Raw genomic sequence first — 19,433 nt, 5'->3', positions numbered from 1 at the left:
CCTCCCCACAGCCCCACCAGTCCCCCCACATCCCCCCCCCCCAGGCCCCTATCAACCCTCCCCCATCAGTCCCCCCCACATCCCCTAGCGCCCAGTCCCTCTCCCGCGCCTCACCTCGCCCCTCAGCCGGGGCGGCGCCGGGCGGGCGGTTGGGCGGGGGGCGGGGCGGGGCGGGGCGTGCCGGGCGGCGCGGCGCGGGGCGGGTGTGCTGGAATGCGCGGCGCCTGCCCGCCCCGCCCCGCCCGCCCGCCACACAGGAGTCTCGCGGCCGCCCCGCGCCCAGCGCCCGGCCCGGCCCGGCCCAGCGCAGCCCTCGGCAGCGGGGCAGAGCGCGGGCGGGCGGCGGCCCGGCCCGCCGGTGAGTGCGGCTCGGAGCGGCGGCGCGGCGCGCCAGAGGCGCTGTCCAGGGCTGATCTGCGGCGCGCAGCCGGCGGGGCGGCGGGGCCCGGCCGGGGCGGGGATCAGCACCAAGGCCAAGGGGCCGGGGCCTGCCTGGCGCGGCGGAGCTGCTCGGGCCGCTGGTCCTGAAGCGGCGGCGCGCGGGGGGGTGGCTGCGGGCGGGAGCCGCAGGGCGCGCGGCGCGGCCCGGCCCGGCGGGGGGCAGCGGTTTCCTGCTCGGGGCTGGGGCTCGGCCTGGGCCTGGGCCTGCGCCTGGGCCTGGGCCCGGGCCCGGGTCGGGGGGCGTGACCTTGGGCCGGGGCGTCCAGCGGCGCCCCCCACCGCCGCGGGCCGGGCGAGGGACGGGGAGGCGCCGCCGGACGTGGCGAGGCGAGCGGTGCGCTGCGGCCGGCGGCGGGGAGCGGGCCCGGGGCGGCTTTGTGTGCGCTGGGGCGCGGAGAAAATGGCCGATGTGTGGAATGCGGCCGGGCCGGGCCGGGCTCCGGGCACCGCCGCGCGCAGGGATCCCGCCGCCCCCGGCCCGGCTGTGCCGCGCCGCTGGGCCTGGGGCTGGGCCTGGGCCTGGGCCGCGGCGAGCGGGGCAGTGCGGGGCGGGGAGCAGCTCGCCCGGCTGAGCCCTGGCGCCCGTGCCCCGGAGAACCGGCGCTGCGGCCGGGCTGCTCGGGCAGGGCCGGAGCCGGAGCCGGGAAGTTGTGGCTGGTCCCGCCTGGCTCCTCCGCCTTCCCCTCGGCCCAGAGCAGGCAGCAGAGCCGAGGCCCTGGGGAACGCGCGGAGCGGGCCGGGTTGTCAGGGCGCCCCCCGGTCCTCGGGAAGTTGTGCGGAGGCCGCACCCGCTGCAGTTACGCTGCGCGCGGCACGACCTGCCCGGCCGCCCGGCGTCGCTTGGAGCTCCCCGCAGCCGGCCGAGGCACGCGACAAGCGAAAGTAGGAGAGGCGCTGCCGCCTGTCTGCTCGCGAGCCTCGCCGCGCTCCGCGGGAGCTCACAAAGAGCCCTCGGATGTGGGGTGCGGGGCCTCGCGGAGGGCTTTAGCTTGGAAAGCGTGGGAATACTTGGCTTGCAGCCTCCAGAGAGAGGGAGCGGGGGAGAGACTCGGGAATAGATCTGAAGAGTCTGCGTTTAGCTCAGCAATGTGTAATCTTTTATGTGGCTAATTTGTCTCCTGATAGTGTCAACCGATCAAGAATTTGCTTTAGATTAAAGTACACTGGTTTTTATAAAATGAAGACTAAATATAAAGTACATTTTTGAGAAAGTGAGTTCATACTTGTGAGCAACCAGTAAAAATTCTAAAGAAGAATAAATTAATATTTTCTGAGTTCAGACAAGAAATATGTAATCCAAGGAAGATACAGCCACCACCAAATCTTTGCTTTTATTCTCCTATTTGTATTTAATAGTAATTGATAGTCTTGGATCCATTTTCCAAGGTTACCAAAGTACTCTCTTAGGTTTGGGTATTACAGAATGGATGCTTTATATATTTGTAATTATCAGATTTTTACTGGAGCTCTTTGTTTGTTTGTTTTTTGACAGAATTGCTGTTATGGCAACTCAGGTGCTGGGGCAGTCTGGTGGGAATAGCCTGTTTGCTAGCAATGCTAACATCAGTATGGCATTGTCCAGCGACATGTATGACTTGCATGACCTTTCTAAAGCTGAGCTGGCAGCGCCTCAGCTTATTATGTTGGCAAATGTGGCCTTGACAGGAGAACTTAATGGCAGCTGCTGTGATTACCTAGTTGGAGAAGAGAGACAAATGGCTGAATTAACAACTGTAGGTGACAACAACTTTTCAGACAGTGATGGAGAAGGTATGGAAGATACACAGGGAGTGGACAGTGACCCTGATGGATCTGAAAACGTGGAATTAGGGGCTCTTGAAATTCCTAGTGCAGAAAGCCAGGGCTCAGCAGTTAGCCCTACTTCTGGGACTTGCAGTCTGGACAAAGACCTCCCATTGGAAACAGCAGATACTTCAGAGAGCGGAGAGGATAAATGTAAAAGCTTGAAGAGTAAGCCATTTCGTTGCAAACCTTGCCATTATGAGGCAGAGTGTGAGGAGGAGTTTGTGCATCACATTAGAGTTCACAGTGCTAAGAAATTCATTGTAGAAGAAAATGCAGAGAAGCCTGGCCAGGTCAAGGAATCTGATTCTTGCACCACAGAAGAGGCAGATTTCTCTAAGGGGCCTATTCGCTGTGATCGTTGTGGCTATAACACTAACAGATATGATCACTACTTGGCTCACTTGAAACACCACAACAAAGCAGGAGAAAATGAGAGAGTCTACAAGTGCACCATATGCACTTATACTACTGTCAGTGAGTATCATTGGAAGAAACATCTAAGGAATCATTTTCCCAGGAAGGTGTACACATGCTCCCAGTGCTCCTATTTTTCAGACAGGAAGAACAATTATATTCAACATATTCGAACTCATACAGGTAAGTCTTTCATCTCTGTTTGAGTAGAAATATTGGTGATTGGGGGAACCGTATTAAGTATATCCAAGTGAGATTTTTGTCTTTGCAAGGTTTGCTCCACCCTGATAAAGCTCTCTCATTGAGGGTTGTACTTCTATAATATTGCCAGATTAGCTTCCAACTCCATGGAAGTCTATACTTGCTATGAGCTGGACTTTGCAGTCATGAAGGACTGAGAAAACACATTTTGTGTCATGGGTGTAAGGGGAGATTGAGTATGGTGTCCATTTTGCTCAGGCCAGCAGTGTAAAAAACGCTTTATTCTGAAAAGGATAAACCACTTTTAAATACAGTTTCATTACTTTTAGAATTTCTTGACCTGTACAGTGAAAGCCAGGTGTTTTAAAAACAAAATTGTCATCAGACTAAGGGTAAACTTTTCAAAGGGCCTGTGTGGCTCAGGCACCTTTTGAAACTTGACCCTAAGGCTGAGCCCAAACTTGATCATTTTCAGGTGAAGTTGCAATAATAGCAAACAAGGAATTCACACACAAAAAGACACCTTCCACAATCATTCCACAAACCTGCTGAGAAGTTAAGAGCAGAATGCACTGTAACTACATGAATTTTATTGGCCAAGCTTGTGAGACTTTACATGGATGTCATTTCTCTGTATGGATGTAAAATGATACCTTTTGAACACCATGTCCTATTCTAGAATTTCAGGGAGTGTTCTCAGAAATCTATTGATTTTTGGAAAAATTGGGAAAACCATTTGTGGGGAAAACTGGGGACACAGAAGCCTTGCTCCCTGTCTCGTGGAGCCACAGCTTCATGCTCCTCTGGTTGTCTATAGCTCAAGGTGTACTGGCTAATGTCAGTTAACACATGGCATTGCAGATCCCCAGTTTCATTCCTCTGCCTATTCTTCCAATAGATTTCAACGTGTTGACACTCTGAATTACTTATCTCTCAGACAGAAGAGAAATAATAGAGGGGGGAAGGCATGCAAAGCCATGGTGCAGCGGGAGAGGAACACTGGTGTGAACAGAATAGGGGTATGCACAGTCCTGGTTTGGGGGCATATAGGAGAATTAGCCAAAACCTCTGGTGGTGTGCAAGAATGGTATGGTCTGGGTGGGGGAGGGAGCACAGAACTATGACATGAAGCAGCGGTTGGGCTGGTGGCAGAGAGTCCCTAAAATATCTGGAAGGGTGCCCCACAGGGAGCTGATGGGGAAATGGAGGAGTCCATGTTATGTAGAATGAGCTGGGTCTACTGAAGTTGTGACATGCGTGACCCGTTAGTTATTTATATGAAGCTCCAACATACAGGCTCCCCATCGAAGAGAAGTACATCATTTAATAGCACACAGGAGTATCATATAAGATATACTGAACCAGTTTCTAGTCTCCTAACAATGATTTGAAGAAAAATATTAGGGCCTCATATCACCTTGCACCAAATGCCATCCCAGGAATTTCTGTGAAGTAGCTCCAAGTTTAGGGCTAGACAAAACTTGGATAACATATTTTGCTATTTTAACAAGATATTCACAACTGGTTTCCAACTTTCTCATATGGGGTTTCTATGCTGTCAGTGTCACAAATGCTGTTCCTTAGCAAAATGGCTGCCCGTGCTATCAGCTTTGTTTAACCACAACTGGGGTTTGTTTGGCCAGAGTCACTCTTGGGATAATGGGATAAAATTCTTTCTCTGCTCCTGTACCTCTGGAGGGGCTTCACGTGTGGCTGGGTTAGCGTGATCATTGTTCCTGTGGGCAGCTTTAAATTCCAGCCAGGGCAGATTACCTCTGGGAGAGAGATTCAGTCATAGATCTGTTAGTTGCCCTGGGCTGGCCCCCTCTTTCTGACCTGGTTTTTCCTACTGTGTGGGCTGTTCTGGCTGAACAGAGTGCATAGAGGATTTCTCCTTTGAAGTTACTGTGTTTGTAACCCAAGTAAAATGGTTTTGGCAACTTCATTTTAATCTCCTGCACAGTGCTCCACAGCTTGAAATCTTGGTTTAGAAGTTCAGGACAGGGGTCATGAGATTTGCAGGTCAAGACTAAGTTACAGTGATAAAATGGAAGACGCTTGTACAGTGCCAGTCTGCATTTATCTGTGTCCTTAGTTTCTTATCTATGTTAAGGAATACTCAAATCTGCAAAATGGTAGTATCTTTTTAGAGGACACCATTAGCTTAAAAAAAATCGCACTTCTGACTGAAAAGACTTAAATTATTATTATTTTTTTTTAAAAACTGCATTTAAGATAATCTGAGACAAGATGGTGTGGTGCTATCTTTTACTGGGCTCACTATTATTGGTGATAGACAACAGTTTTCATGATACTGCCTTACCCACCTTGTCTTGCTAATATCCTGGGACCAACATGGCTACAGTACCACTGTAACTGAAAGAGGTATGAAAATAAGAAAATAACAATATATTCCTGTCTCTATTTTATGCATTTGACAGCACTTTGTATGTGGTCAGTTTCACCATTTTCCCTGTAGTTAGTCAGTTTGATTTGTTGTTGAATGTTCACAGATCATTAGGAGTGAGAGCTTTTTAGAAATTAGAAAATATGATTCCCTGTTTCAGTGATTTTTTTACAATGGGGCTCAGGACAAGTGGAGTTCCCAGAAACTACTTTTAATTACTTTTTAAAAATAACTTGATGTTTGTTTAATAGGTCTCTTTAAGGTTTTCCTGCTTTTGTTTGGCTACTGCAGTCAGATGAGGTGTTCGCTCCACTCCCTCAAAGGTTCTCTGTGAGATCAGAATGTTCAGCATTATATAGGATATAACCCAAAAGCAAGGGCCTTCCAACACAGCATTTAGTTGATCGTTGTATGTGGGATGGGCTAGCACTATACAGTAAGAGCAGTAAGGCTATGTGTACGCTGGTGTTTTGTTGACAAAACCCATGAAGCATCCATTTCCCAAGGCGTTCTGTCAACAATATATCGACAGAACAAGGCACTTGTGTTGACAGAACACCTCTGTCACAGAAAGCCAGCCTGCACATTCTGGCGGGGGCGAGGGGCTCCTGTCAACAGACAGGGCTTCTGGGACACCAGACAGTCCTGTCTGTTGTACTTCTAGTTGGCCATTTTGCTGATAGAGCTGCCGGGCAGTCTGGCCCATGCTCTGTCAACAGAATCGATTGCTCTTTCGATCTGCTTTGCAGTCTGGCTGCAACCTGTAAACAGATCGTTCTAATGTAGATATAGCCCTTGTTTTTCAGTGAGGAATATGTAAGCAAAAGGAAGAAATAAGTCATGATCATCTTTTTTTCTGCTGTGGTGCAAGGGCTTGTTTTCTGCTCTTTGGATCTCTGTCAGATAGCATGCTACATTTATTGTTTCCTTAAATGTTTTGTATTGACAAGTGTTTGCCACTAGTTCATCAATAAATTAACCAGGGAAGCTATTTTTAAAACATTAAGTAAAATGAGTAGAATAAAAGTTTCTTTTTCTTTTTTGTTTTTGTGAGTAACTTTGGCAGTCTGTTTATAGGGTTCTTTACTGGAAGTGTCTCTATTACTGGTTAAACTTGAACTTTGTATTTACAAAACAAAAATAAAAGAAATTAAAAAATAAATAAATTTTTTTTGTTGTTAGTCTTTAAAGTGCCACATGACTGCTTTTTTGTTTTGTGAAGATACAGATTAACATGGTTACTTCTCTGCTTGTATTTCCAGTGTCTTATGAAACATTCAGCCTAAGTAGTTGCTTCCTTCTACTTCATGACATCTTACAATGGTCTTGTCAGTAAGACCCTGATCTGATTTGTTTGCACTGTATCCATTTTATTGGAAATGAGGGGATGTGTGAGAGGTGGAAGAAAGTGGAATCGAAGTAGTAGTTACCGAGTTTGTTGCCGGCCAGGTTAAACAGCCTGTGCTGATTGGAGCACAGCTGTTGCCTTTGTTGAGAACTCTGATTTGTTACAGTCTGCTTTAGATTGTTACGTGTGTATTAAACTCAGTATTTTGATGCTAACACTCTAATTGAAGCTCTTTTATGTAGCTTTCACAGTAGTATTCAGGTTTTCAGCATCAGATATTTTATTTTGATGTTGCTAGTTCTTTGTTTTCCACTTAAGTCTTCAGTTGCTGTAGTGGATTGTAACGGAGAGGTAGCCATGCTAGTCTGTATTCTAACAAAACACACCAGGGCCGTGTCTACACTAGCCAAAAACTTCGAAATTGCCATGCAAATGGGCATTTCAAAGTTTACTAATGAAGTGATGAAATACATATTCAGCGCCTCATTAGCATGCGGGCGGCTGCAGCACTTCGAAATTGACACGGCTCGCCGCCACACAGCTCGTCCAGACGGGGCTCCTTTTCGAAAGGACCCAGGCTACTTCGAAGTTTCCTTATTCCTATCTGCTCCTATGTATTTCAGTGCTTCCTTAGTAAACTTGAAAATGGCCATTTGCATGGCAGTTTCAAAGTTTTTGGCTAGTGTAGACATGGCCCAGCAGCTATGTAGCACTTTGAAGACTACCAAAATAATTTATTAGGCAATAAGCTTTTGTGGGACAGACCCCCTTTGATTGATCTGAAGAAGTTGGGTCTGTCCCACCAAAGCTCATCGCCTTATAAATTATTTTGGTAGTCTTCAAAGTGCTTCATGACTGCTGGTTTGTTTTGAAGTGCAAAGGGTATACTTGTCTCTCTAATTAGTTTTCTAATTGTTAGCAGAATTACAGATTTGCATAAAATTATTATACTAATTACTTTCACACTTAAAACACTCCTGGATGATTAAAAAGAGAACTCCCAGGACTGATAATCACTCTTGTTAGCGATGCTGGAGTACCTCTCCAGGCGCGAGCTTGGGCGATTATTGGGACCCTGGGCTGCCCAGACACCAGTGTTCCCCTCTCGACTTTACTGATATAGTCCAAAGGAGAGGATAACCTCTACGTCTGGTACCAGCTCAGCTGCAGAAGTGGCCGGGTCAATGCCAGAAGTTGGCACAGAACCGCCTTAGGACTCCCCTCCGGATTTTCTGTCAGGGTTTACTCCCTTAGCCTTGCTCCTTTCCAGGATAACCCACAAGGCAGTGGGGCATGGAGAACGTGGGTACGGTCCCACTACCTCTTGCACCTCCCTGGTGCCACATGTCCCCAAAGCTCCCTGTGACGACCTCCTCGCCTCCCCAGGACCCTCCTCTCCCCACCTCTCTGCCTCTCATCGGCTACCATCACCCCCCAGATCCTTCCTCCTTGTCCCCTTTTCCCCCATCCACTCCCCCGTCTCCTGACTGCACCACACTGCCCGCTATCAGTTCTCGTTGCCCCCAGGTCCCCCTTCCCCTGGCCTCTCCGCACCTGGCCACACGCTGCTGCAGCCCCACATCCTCCAGGAAGGTGCTGATCTCGCAGCCCAGCCGCACCCTGGGTCCCAGCCAAAGCTACCAACTCTTCATCTGGCTACGGCTGTCCCTGGAACCCCACAGATCTGGTGCGGCGCGTGCATGCAGGGAGCGCAGGACTGGGCCTGGAAGCCATGCAATCTGAGCCAGCACGCCGCAAGCAGCCTCCGTGGGTGCTGCCATCCTCACAGCCATACCAGACGCCCCCAAACCACTTGCCCACCACTGACATCCCTTGATCTCACACCCCCCGCCCTCCCACTCCTCATGTTGCAGCAGGTCCCTCAGCTCCAGCCAGTAGTTGGGGATGATGCTGCCTCTTACACCTGAAGTAGTAACTAGTTCCCTCTAAGCTCCCCCTCTAAACTCCCCTCTCAAAACTCCCTCCTGTCAGCAACCACCCTGTTCGCATGTTCCCTGGTCGCTTGCCAGCAGGGCTTTAGAGCTCTGGCCTACCTGAGAGAGCCCCTCCGTCTGACTACCGCTCAGCCAATCGGCGCAGCCTGAGCACATGGCCAGCCTGAGCACATGGCCTTTCAAACAGACAGACAGACAAACCCCAGCCCAGAACCCCCAAACCCAGGCACCCACACACTCCAGAGAGCCACTTACCCAAAGGTGCTATAGTTTGCCCCCTCCTTCCCCAGGAGAGCCCCTCTCAAAACTCCCTCCTGTTAGCAACCACCCTGTACTATAAGAACAACCCAGACTCAAACCCATACTTGATATACAAATGGACTGCCATGTTTGTGATCGCCACTGCCTTCCCATGTATTGAACCTCCATATATCCAGAGAGCTGAAATGCTTTGGTGAGGCATTATGTCTTAGTCAGGTTTATGTCAATGTGTAAGTCTTCCCTGCGGAGTGACTTTGAGAGCAGGCACCCAGGTTAGCCTAGTTCAAGTTGAGCAGTCACATGGCAAGGCCCTATATGAATTACCAGGCCTGCTATGATGCTTTGCTCTTAAGACTTTTGTGGTCATATCCCACAGTTCAGCTGTGCTAAGCTGAGCAGCTCATCTCTGTGGGGACATGCATGTGTCTGTCCTTCTGGGCACATGGGGACATTACATTCACAGTACAGTGAAAGTGGCACTTAAACTTTAGCCTGTCCCCAAGGTATAGAATGTATCAGCAAGGTCTGCACAACCCCCTTCTGACAACAAAAATTACTACACATTCCCAAGAAGGTGGATTGAAGCCTGAGCCTACCCGAACTCTCCCGCCTCAGGGAGTGGCAGGGAGGGCAGTGAAGCACTTGGGCATCAGCTTCAGCCCCAGGCTTTTGGGATTGGGCATGGACTTCAGCCCTAGAACCCCAAGTCTAATTCTGGCCCAATAGAGAGCGTATGGTGGAGCTGTGCAAATAAACTTGAGTCAGTTAAGGTGTTTTTCAACTTAAAAGCACTACTGACAAGCAGTGATTCAAACGAAACCAGGTCAGGATCTTTCATCACATATTTTCAGACTGTTCTACATTGTAAAGTGATAGTTGTGTTTTTAAACACCTCCTATAAGCAGATGAGCCTTTGTTTACAATGTGGGAGATACTTACCACTCTGCTGTTGATATCATTTTATGCGTCTCTTTTAAGTGGGCTAAAATTAACATTTTCTAGGAAGAGGATTAAAATATTGTAAGGTGAAATTTGTTTTTTAGTTACAGATATGATTTAAAAAATGTGTAAGTGAATTGGTGGGAGGAAGAAGTTAAAAGGCTTTTCTACCCAGACAGTACTGCAGTGCCACAGCTACAGCACTTAGTGAAGATGCTGCCTATGCCAAAGAGAGAGGTTCTCCCATTGCTGCAGTTACTCTGTTACTGATGGAGTAAGTCAACAGGAGATTTTCTCCCATTGACCTAGCACAGTGTAGACGCAGTAAGTTGACCTAAGCTACGTCAACTCCACCTGCATTATTCATGTAGCTGGTATTGTGTAACTTAGGTTGACTTATTTCTATAGTGTAGACCTGTCCTGTATCACCTAGCCCTGTAGTGTAGGCATAGAATATGCTGACAGAAGTTTTCCTGAAAACATGCAGTCCTGTAGCACCTAAAAGACCCGGAGCACCTTCTCCAAGCAAGGTTAGCTATGTCGACAGATGCCGTTCCATCAGCACAGGGATGCCTGCACTGGGGCTTTTGTTGGCATTGCTACATCATTCAGGAGTGTATGTGCACCAGAGGGTGGGGGGAAAGTATTTGCATTTACCAAGTTTTGATTATATTTGAATCATTTGTTTTCGCAGGAGAGCGTCCCTATCAATGTGCTATGTGCCCCTATTCAAGTTCTCAGAAGACTCATTTAACCAGGCACATGCGAACTCATTCAGGTTGGTAAAAAGGCAGTATCACAGTAACCCAAAAATAAGCTAGTGACTTTTTGCTTTATCCATAGAAAAAATTTATTACATTTGTTTAGCGTTGTCTAAATTTAAATTATCATAATGAAAATGGGATTTTCAGAAAACATAAGTAACCTTGTGTTATTCAAATTGTTGCTGTTGACTAAAGAACTGGATGTCCTTGGGTTTTCCTGTTTAGGATGAACCATTAGAATCAGACTGTCAGATTAAGCAGTTGTACTCAAATGGTGTCTAAGTTTATTTCACTCTCCTTCACAATGTATACAGTGACATGCAAAACCTGTTACTGTCTCGTCCTGTACAAAACAGGGTTAGACTCTGAAACTTTGGTAAATTTGGATAGCTGTTAAAAAAGTGTGCAAAAAAGTTCTCTCTGGGACAGGAAAAAGACCCCACTAATTATTGCATTAGTAAATTAATATTGTTTGTAACTAAAACTCTGCACTGCTGTCTACCACCATTAGTGGTTTTCTTGAGGATGGCAAGCCTATTTCATTATTTGAAAAGTGATTTGAGATTCTTGGATGAAAGGGGCTATACAAGTGCCAAGTCTTGCTGTTAAAAATCACAAGCTATGTCTACACTATCATTCCTCTTTCGAAAGAGGCATGCAAATGAGGGAAATTGGAAATGCAAATGAGGTGCAGATTTACATATCTGATACCTCATTTGCATATTCTCATTTCAAAAGAGCTTATTTTGAAAGAACAAAAGCTGTGTAGACATGGCTCTTATGAAAATAAACCCGTTTTCGTAGGAACCCTTATTCCTTTAAAAGAATAGAAATAAAGGTTCTTTCAAAATCAGGGTCTATTTTTGAAAGAAGAATATGCAAATAGGTGCCAGATACGTAAATCTGCACCTCATTTGCATTTTATGTTTCTCTCATTTGCATGCCTCTTTCGAAAGAGGAATGCTAGTGCAGCCATAGCCACAGTGAAGGAAGAGAGATTTTTCCTGTTGCTATCCAAGGTACATCCCAAGACTTGGAAGAGTACTTTTTAAACCACAATATAAGTTCAAGAGCAAGAGGATGAAGTGTGTGGAAACCAATTCTCAATTTGTGTAAATTGTCACCGCCCACTGGAAGTCAGTGAGCTATGAAAATGCACACTGGATGAGGATCTAACATGCGATATCTGATATATATCTTTCAGCAGTTTTGGGAAAATAGTTAATTTATGTTTGGTAATAAAATAAATCTGTCCCAGTTACATCTACTTACTGCAAGAAAATACCTTGTTTAGTTTTTATGAATAGTATCACAAAAAAGATTTGCAGAAAACGTTTACACAGTCATATTCCTTAAGATTTCGGACCAAGATTGTAATTGTCACTGTCATTTATTTCAATGCTGGTAAAGTCACGTTGAGTTCCAGTAACCTCTGATAGCCATGTTTGGTCTCCTTTTTCAAACCTTGATCGTGAAATGGCAGCATTTCCTCTACTCTTGTAGAGCTGCTTTTATACTGAGGTGGGAGCCACAAGTGCAACTCAGTTGTAGCTCTAGGAATAACTCAACCCACACTATCCCCTTGCTTTAATTGTGACTGTTGCTTGGGTAACGAGCGCAGGATCCAAATGCTAATAAGAATATGAATACAGTAGTCAGATGAGGCTACCAGCCTCCACACCAGCAATAAAATACTGAATGTACAGTGTTGAAAGAGACAACTCAGTATAATAAAGCAACATAGTTTATAAAGCCACAGTGGTAAATTTATTTTTTCATAAGTGATTGTATGTTATAGAATCCTAGAAATATTTGGCTGGAAAGTACCCTGTTAGGTCATTTAGCGCAATGTCCTGTGCTGTGGCAAGAGCAGGTAACCCTCCGATCCCTGACAGGATTTGGTTCAAAATATCCTTAAAAGCCTCCGCTGATCAGGATTGTGAATACCATTGGACGTCTGTGCCAGAGCTTAGAAAGCTTTCCCTAATACCTAAACAGAATTGTTTGTGCTGCAGATGTGCGTTGCTTGTTCCCTCACCTTCAGTGTCATGGAGAACTCCATCCTCTTCAGAACAGCTTTGATAGATTTGAAGACTATTACAGATTAACACCCTCCTCTCCCTCTGTTCCACCCCCGTTGTCTTTTCTCAAGACTAATCATGTCCATTTTTAACCTTTCCTCATAGGTCAAGTTTCCTAAAATTCTTATATTTGTTGCTCTCCTCTGGACACTACAATTCATCCCCATATTTCCTCAAGTATGACTCCCAGATTGGTCAGGATGCCTCATCTGAGGCTTCATCCATGCTGAGTGGAACAGGAGAGTTATTTCCTGTGTCTTACATTTAGCACTCGTGTTAATACGAGTCAGGGCTTGACATGGTTTAAAGAAGGAATTTTGGAGTGCAGTACAAATGGCTAATTCTGGAGCTCATAAAGGGAGTGGCTGCTTGTCACCTAATCCTAAGTAAAAAAAGAGCTGATCCACTGATAACTGGTGATAACAGTGTAATTAAGTTTGGATCTTCAGGAAAGGGATTGTACCCTACCAAATGCTAGGACTGTGACGTTGAAATTGTGAAAGGAGGATTAAAGGGGAATTAAAAAAAGACAAGATAGTTTTAAAGTATGCTTTGTTGTTTTGCTTGCCATGTGTAAGTATCAGTTTTCATCCATTTCATTTTCAGTGCAAATAGTATGTTAAGCCTATGTAAAGTTGGACTTTTTTGGAAATGTTTGTATAAGACAATTATTCATCACTTGTTAATTTCCATTTTTCTACAATGCATTCAATGGACCAGTTGGGTATGGATTCCATTTGCTAATATTACTGTAGAATGCTCTATTCCGGTATGTATTCATGGACAGAGTGTGGTGTAGTTACTGCTTGTTTGATTGTTTTGTTTTTCCTTCTCTCTTTTCTTTGTGTTGTTATTGGTGTCTATGTGAATGTGTTTGTGATGATCAAATTATTATTTTGGATTTCTTAAGTTGATGTACTTTTAACAAGGGAGCATGGACAACTTTTTAAAATTCATGTCTGTACCTATATAATGCTGAGTAATTGTTTCTTCTGTGTTTATTAATTATAATTCCCCATTCCTTACTCAGGTGAGAAGCCGTTTAAGTGTGACCAGTGCAGTTATGTGGCCTCAAACCAGCATGAAGTAACTCGTCATGCAAGGCAGGTTCACAATGGGCCCAAACCTCTGACTTGCCCACACTGTGACTATAAAACGGCTGACCGAAGTAATTTCAAAAAGCACGTAGAGCTCCATGTCAACCCACGCCAGTTCCTTTGTCCTGTCTGTGATTATGCTGCATCCAAGAAATGTAACTTGCAGTATCACATCAAATCCAGACATCCTGATTGTTCAGACATTACAATGGATGTTTCCAAAGTAAAATTACGGACTAAAAAGAGTGAAGCTGATTTTTCTGACAGCATGAATGAGAAGATGGAGAAAGAGCAAATGAAAGGAGATTCACCTGAAAAGAAAAATGAGGGAGCTGTAAAGGTGGAGAAAAAAGAGAGCTCATCAAAAGACAAGAAGCCAGCCAGCAGCATTTGTGTAGGCCAGGTGACAACCAGGAGTCGTAAATCAGCTTCTGAAAACAAGGAGGTAGAGGTTAAAAGTGAGGAAAGTACAGAGAAATCAAGTAAGACAAAGAAGACTAAAAGAAAAGCAGAGGCTGCATTAGTTTCCTCAAAGCAAGATCCTACAAGTGACACACAAACAATAGCAAAAAAGAAAAAGAAAGTGGAGAATAAATCCAGAAAATGTCAGGAAGTCCAAAAAAGCGAAGTCACATTGGAGATGCCTAAAAAACTAAGCTCTTGCCTGAAGAAAAGCAAAAAAAAGAAAGCTTTGAAGAATAAGCATAGTAAGAAATGCAATAAACCTCATCTGGAAAAGAACCAAGATGAAGTAATCCCTGAAAAGCCACCTCTCCTAGAACAGGCCAAAAAGGGGAAATCTGACAGTGATGGGAAAGACCAGCAGAAGGAGCCAGATCCTGTTGTTAGGGCACTGTCAGCAAACAGTGACAGCCAGATCCCTGATGGGGAAAGACGGGCTGCTGATGGGGAGAGTATGCAGGACCAGGAACAGCTTCCCCCACAGCTTGTGGATGAAAATACAGAGTCAGAGGTAAAAGACCAAGAGATGCCCACTGGAGAGGAGGAGAACAAAGAAATTGTTCAAGAGAAAAAAGTTGAAGAACAGCCAGTTAAAGAGCAAGCCACCCGCTCTGAGCAGTCTCCTAGTACCTCACCCATTCAGCAAAACCCAGATGTGCCAAAGGATGTGCTGCCAGATTTGGTGCCTCAGCTAGAGCTGGTGCAAACTTGTGAGACAGAAACTGTGACTAATCCATATCCAGAAGATCTGTCTAAAATGGACTTACCCCCTGAAGAGCCAGCACCACTGTCACCACCACAGTCACTAGAAGAATGCGAGCCAGGCCCTAAGGAAGCTCTGGCTTTGTCATCTGCAGGTAACGTGGCAGCGAATGACTCTCAGGAAGTGGATGAGGACGAAGGCATCCACAGTCACGATGGCAGTGATATAAGTGATAACATGTCAGAAGGAAGTGATGATTCTGGGTTAAATGGTGCTCGACCTGTGCCAGAAGAAACAAGTAGCAAAGCATCCCAGGAAGCTGCAGAGACCAAGATTGCCAAGGAGAACTATGTGTGTATTTTTTGTGACCGCACGTTTAAAAAAGAAGGCGAATACAGTAAGCACCTCAATCGCCATTTAGTGAACGTGTACTATCTTGAGAAGGCAACAAAGGGGCAGGAGTAACCAAACTGCAGTTTGAGGGCAAGTTTATCCTTTAGTCAGTAAGATCTTGCACAGTTCTTGCAGTCTTTTTAAAGCATAATTTGCTTTAATTAGTATTCAGTTTAATTTTTCTTAAGTCAAAAATACTTTTGCCAACTTTTTGTTTACTAGTGAATTCATTAATTGTTGTATCTCTTGATTAAAGAAGGCACGTAGGGTCTGTGAGGCTGTATCCTATTAAATCAGCACAAACCTCTAGTCTGTTCATTTAGGCACAAATTTTTTTATAATTTGAGTTTACTAAACATCTGCATAATTCAAATGGTTTTTGAATCAATGGGGTTAGTTTATTTTTGTTCTTAGTAATTTCTTCTCAAATTTATTTTTAGTTCAGTTATCGTAACATCTTTGTATGATAAGTTACTAATTGATTTTTCTACAACGAGGACGGCTTCTGTTTTATAAAAAGAGCACTTTGTAAAACAAGTCAAATTTGTCTAGAGATAAACATAATCATTTGAGGAGAACTGCAATTTTGAATACACATTTCAGATCCCCTGATCATGATGAGTAAGCCAAAATTTGGAAGCAGTATTTCCAATTTTTGATCAGAGAAGCTGTATCCTGGTAAATATATTAATTGAAACCGTGGTTGTAATTGGCATAGCTATGAGGGGAGTAAGGGTTTTTATTTTTTATTCTTTACTTTTGATTGTGCTTTAAGGGCTGAAAATGTTGCACATTATATTTTGATTTTTACCTATGCAGTTTAATCCTTTAGAATAGCATTTGTGCTGTGTATGTACTCTACATATGCATGTTTGATTTTGTTTATGTAATTTCTTCTTTATTTTGATACTTTCAGATTTGTTGCTTACCATGGGCCAGTTTTCTTTGATATTCTTTGCTACGGTTCTTCTTGTTTTTCTGGAGTGTTGGTATTGGTTGTGCATGAATTTGCTAAAATAATGGATTGTTTGGCTATATTTTTTAAATAGCTTTAAAATCATATTGTTTTGGGGCAAAGGATGCTGATGCAGCTTTATAACATTTTGAATAACCATATTCATGGAGTTTTCATTGTATTTTGTCATGAAAATATTACTTCTGATATTTGTAATGCATACAGTTTATTCCTTCTCATTAATTTATAACTTGGGATCTCCATAAATTAGAATGTCCTTTCTAGAAAGAGAGAGAGATTGCATACCTTCTGGTTTTTTGTTTTTATTTTTCTTCTCCATTTCGGTATGAGCAGCTCTTAGCTTACATGATTAGAGTAACTGTAGCAACTGATGTTAAGTGTGTGATCATCCAAATCCAGAGCCCCATGCACCAAAAAAGACTGGTAAGCAACAAACCTGGAATTAGGAAGATGTAGAATTTCCTGTTCTTTATTCATTCAGGATTAATTAAAGCAGTTAAAAGAGCCTTGATCTGTTAAAGGTGACATAAATGAGAAGATAAATTTGTGGCCATATTATAAACTCATGCTTATATGTGTGGAAAGTCATTCAACTACAGAGCTCCATCCAGAACATAACACAGATGACATTCTAAGGCGTGCAGGTGTTAGAAAGATTGGGCTAGCTGTGTGCCAACCAGTTGCAAAAACAAGCATGAACCCCGTCCTTACAGATAAACCTTATTTCCAAGGAAAAGTGTCTCTTGGTTACGGCACAGCCTTCCTGACTTTTGAGCTCGGAATGCTTGCTAGGTAGACCTCTGTGGAGCAGTGATTGTGGAGGCAGATGTCTGTGAATAGAGCTCCAGCTGGTCAGCTCATCTGCCAAGGTGTTTTGTGACAAGTCCTCTACCTATAAATTCTGCCAAGAAAAATGAACTCCTACTAGTCTCTCTCCTCTTCATTCCCACCCACATGGGACAGCTGAGTTTGTATTTATTCTAATGGCCTTTTGCTTTGTCTAGAGACATAACCCATTCTAAAAACTGCACATTGGTGTGCATAACGCAACTTGAATGAATAGAGAACAATACACTGCTTCTACTTATGGGAGAGAGTGGTAGTGGGAGGCCAAAGATTTGTGGGGGAGGAAGTCCCTCAAGACAGAAGTAAATTGTATAGAGTTTGTGTACCATTAGATAGTGTTCAGTGCTTACCTTGGCTGTGGACAATCATTGTCAACTGAAGATCAAGTTGCAACTATATTTATGTTAAAACATTAAGAAAATAAACCTAGTTGAATTGTCTTCCTAAACAACCAGTTGTGATAGTTTTAGCTATAGCTTTCTTGTTAATAGTGTGTTGTCTCTTTTTTATATATAAAACGTTAACATCTTGTATAAGAGATTTGAACAGAGGCCGGGAATTCCAGTGGGGTGTAGAAGTTTTATGGATACCTTCATATTTTTTTAGAAGCGCAATTGCTATCTCGCAAGAGATTTCAAGAACTTGAATTATACTGCGATGAAGCTTTTGGCAAGCCTGGGTTTTGAGCTGGAAGTAAAAATATGGCAGTGACATGGATTAAACTGAAATTGCTTGCAATTAAATAAAAGCAGTCTTATACTTCTCTCTGTTAATACTGTATGCTGCTGGGCAATGGGCAGATGCTCACAGGGACTCTGTGAAGAGAATAATGCCTATATTAGGTAACATTCCTTATCACAAAATTTGAAAATGAAAATAAATGTTTAACTATGAACAAAAATAGAATGTGGATTCTTCCTTCTTAAAAACTTACCAGAGATGTGATCTTTTTGCCTTAAAATATTTTTGATATGAGAAGAAAACCATGTTGGAATTCCCAATTTTCTGATCTGTTTTTAATAGAGCTAAAGATGGGAATTTGGAAGTATGTGAAGATAAAGCAGCAAAAGATGTAATATGTCACTCATTTTTAAACAATATGCTTAGACATTGCTAATGAATATTTGAAATAGGCTGTAAAACTTAGGTTAACATATCTTGTGTGTTCTAAAATATGTATTTTAACTCCCTCTAAAAATATGTACCACATTGTGTTTTTTTTCAGAGAACGTTAAATTATTTTGTATACCTTATTGCCAGTACTACTTTCCTATCCTAGGGTTTTCTGAGCGGCAAAGCCTGTAACAATATCCAGTGAAAGATGTGGCTGGAAGAATTACTATAGGCTTCCATGCAATCGTATTCCATGCTGCCAGTCTCCATACTGAGTAGTACAGTGTTTGGTGATTTCATGTATCTGGAAATGTACACTCAAAAAGTGACCATCACATGAAATAACTTACGTGGTTAACCAGAAAGATGTAACCCAGGGCAGCGTAGCTGTCACTTCTGAATTCTGATCAACTAAGCTGGAACTTTACATCCTTTGAAAAAATCCAAACTGACAGGTCAGTTAGCATCCAATAACATTGTTGATTTCCTCAGAATTATAATGTAGCTGGTAAGTGTTAAACCAAATTCAAGATACCTCTTGAATCTTGGTGGTGTAGATACCTGATTTGCATACAATATTAACTGAATCCAGGTAGCTAATGGAATTGTTTCACATGTACATATGCTTTTTTCTAACATTACACTAGCTAACAAACATTTGTAAGCTGGCATTGAAACATTTTTATAATGTTTCATTGCACCATGTTTGAAGCTTTCACAGTGCAATACTTGTATTATTTTCTGAATTAAACCAAAGGTAATTTTTTCATGCTGTTTATCTACTGTAGTGCATGACAACCTTTTATACATTTGTAATAGATGTAAAACACACCAGATCACAAGTCCAGTTTTATCTAAACTATGTACAAGTCTTTTGTCCAAATTGTAGTGTAAAGTTAAAACTAAATTGCATTGTATTAACCTTTGAGTGTATTTTCCTAAGCATAGTCATGATTAAATAAACTTCATTAAATGTGTGTGGCTTACCTACCTTTTATTAATGGCTAGTAAGCAATCATGCTGTGTGACAATGGTCTGTAAATAACTCCTCACCTTAGCTAGTAGCATGCAGGCGGAGCCAGCTTCAATATTTGGGGCCAATAGGATGCCTCTGGCCAAGGAGGGCCCCGAGTGCAGTACATCTGGGTGGTTCTGGTGCACTAGTATATAGTTCTTTTGGACAGACACAGTGGGTAGATAATACTTTTTATTGGATCAGCTTCTGT

General features: G+C 43.7%; 1 protein-coding gene across 2 annotated transcripts; it reads left to right on the top strand.

The window, feature by feature from the left end:
* The first annotated feature begins 212 nt into the window (after positions 1-212).
* On the top strand, positions 213-19,184 carry REST (RE1 silencing transcription factor). 2 transcript variants are annotated; one of them, XM_074993927.1, is made up of 4 exons: positions 213-358; positions 1,934-2,844; positions 10,467-10,550; positions 13,648-19,184. In XM_074993927.1, the coding sequence occupies exons 2-4, from the start codon at positions 1,944-1,946 to the stop codon at positions 15,342-15,344; spliced, it is 2,682 nt and encodes an 893-aa protein (XP_074850028.1). In that variant the 5' UTR covers positions 213-358; positions 1,934-1,943; the 3' UTR covers positions 15,345-19,184. The 2 variants fall into 2 exon arrangements, with proteins under 2 accessions (XP_074850028.1, XP_074850029.1); XM_074993928.1 differs by lacking the exon at positions 213-358 and adding an exon at positions 673-775.
* The last annotated feature ends 249 nt before the right edge of the window (positions 19,185-19,433 follow it).

This window comes from Carettochelys insculpta, chromosome 4 (assembly GCF_033958435.1).
Source record: "Carettochelys insculpta isolate YL-2023 chromosome 4, ASM3395843v1, whole genome shotgun sequence".
Classification (NCBI taxonomy): Eukaryota; Metazoa; Chordata; order Testudines; family Carettochelyidae; genus Carettochelys; species Carettochelys insculpta.
This window is presented reverse-complemented; position numbering and strand designations above follow the sequence as displayed.

Coding starts and splice junctions, on each gene's coding strand:
- REST (XM_074993927.1), top strand. CDS start 1,944: ATGGCAACTCAGGTGCTGGGGCAGTCTGGTGGGAATAGCCTGTTTGCT. Junction 2,845..10,466: donor ACATATTCGAACTCATACAG/GTAAGTCTTTCA, acceptor TTGTTTTCGCAG/GAGAGCGTCCCTATCAATGT. Junction 10,551..13,647: donor GCACATGCGAACTCATTCAG/GTTGGTAAAAAG, acceptor TTCCTTACTCAG/GTGAGAAGCCGTTTAAGTGT.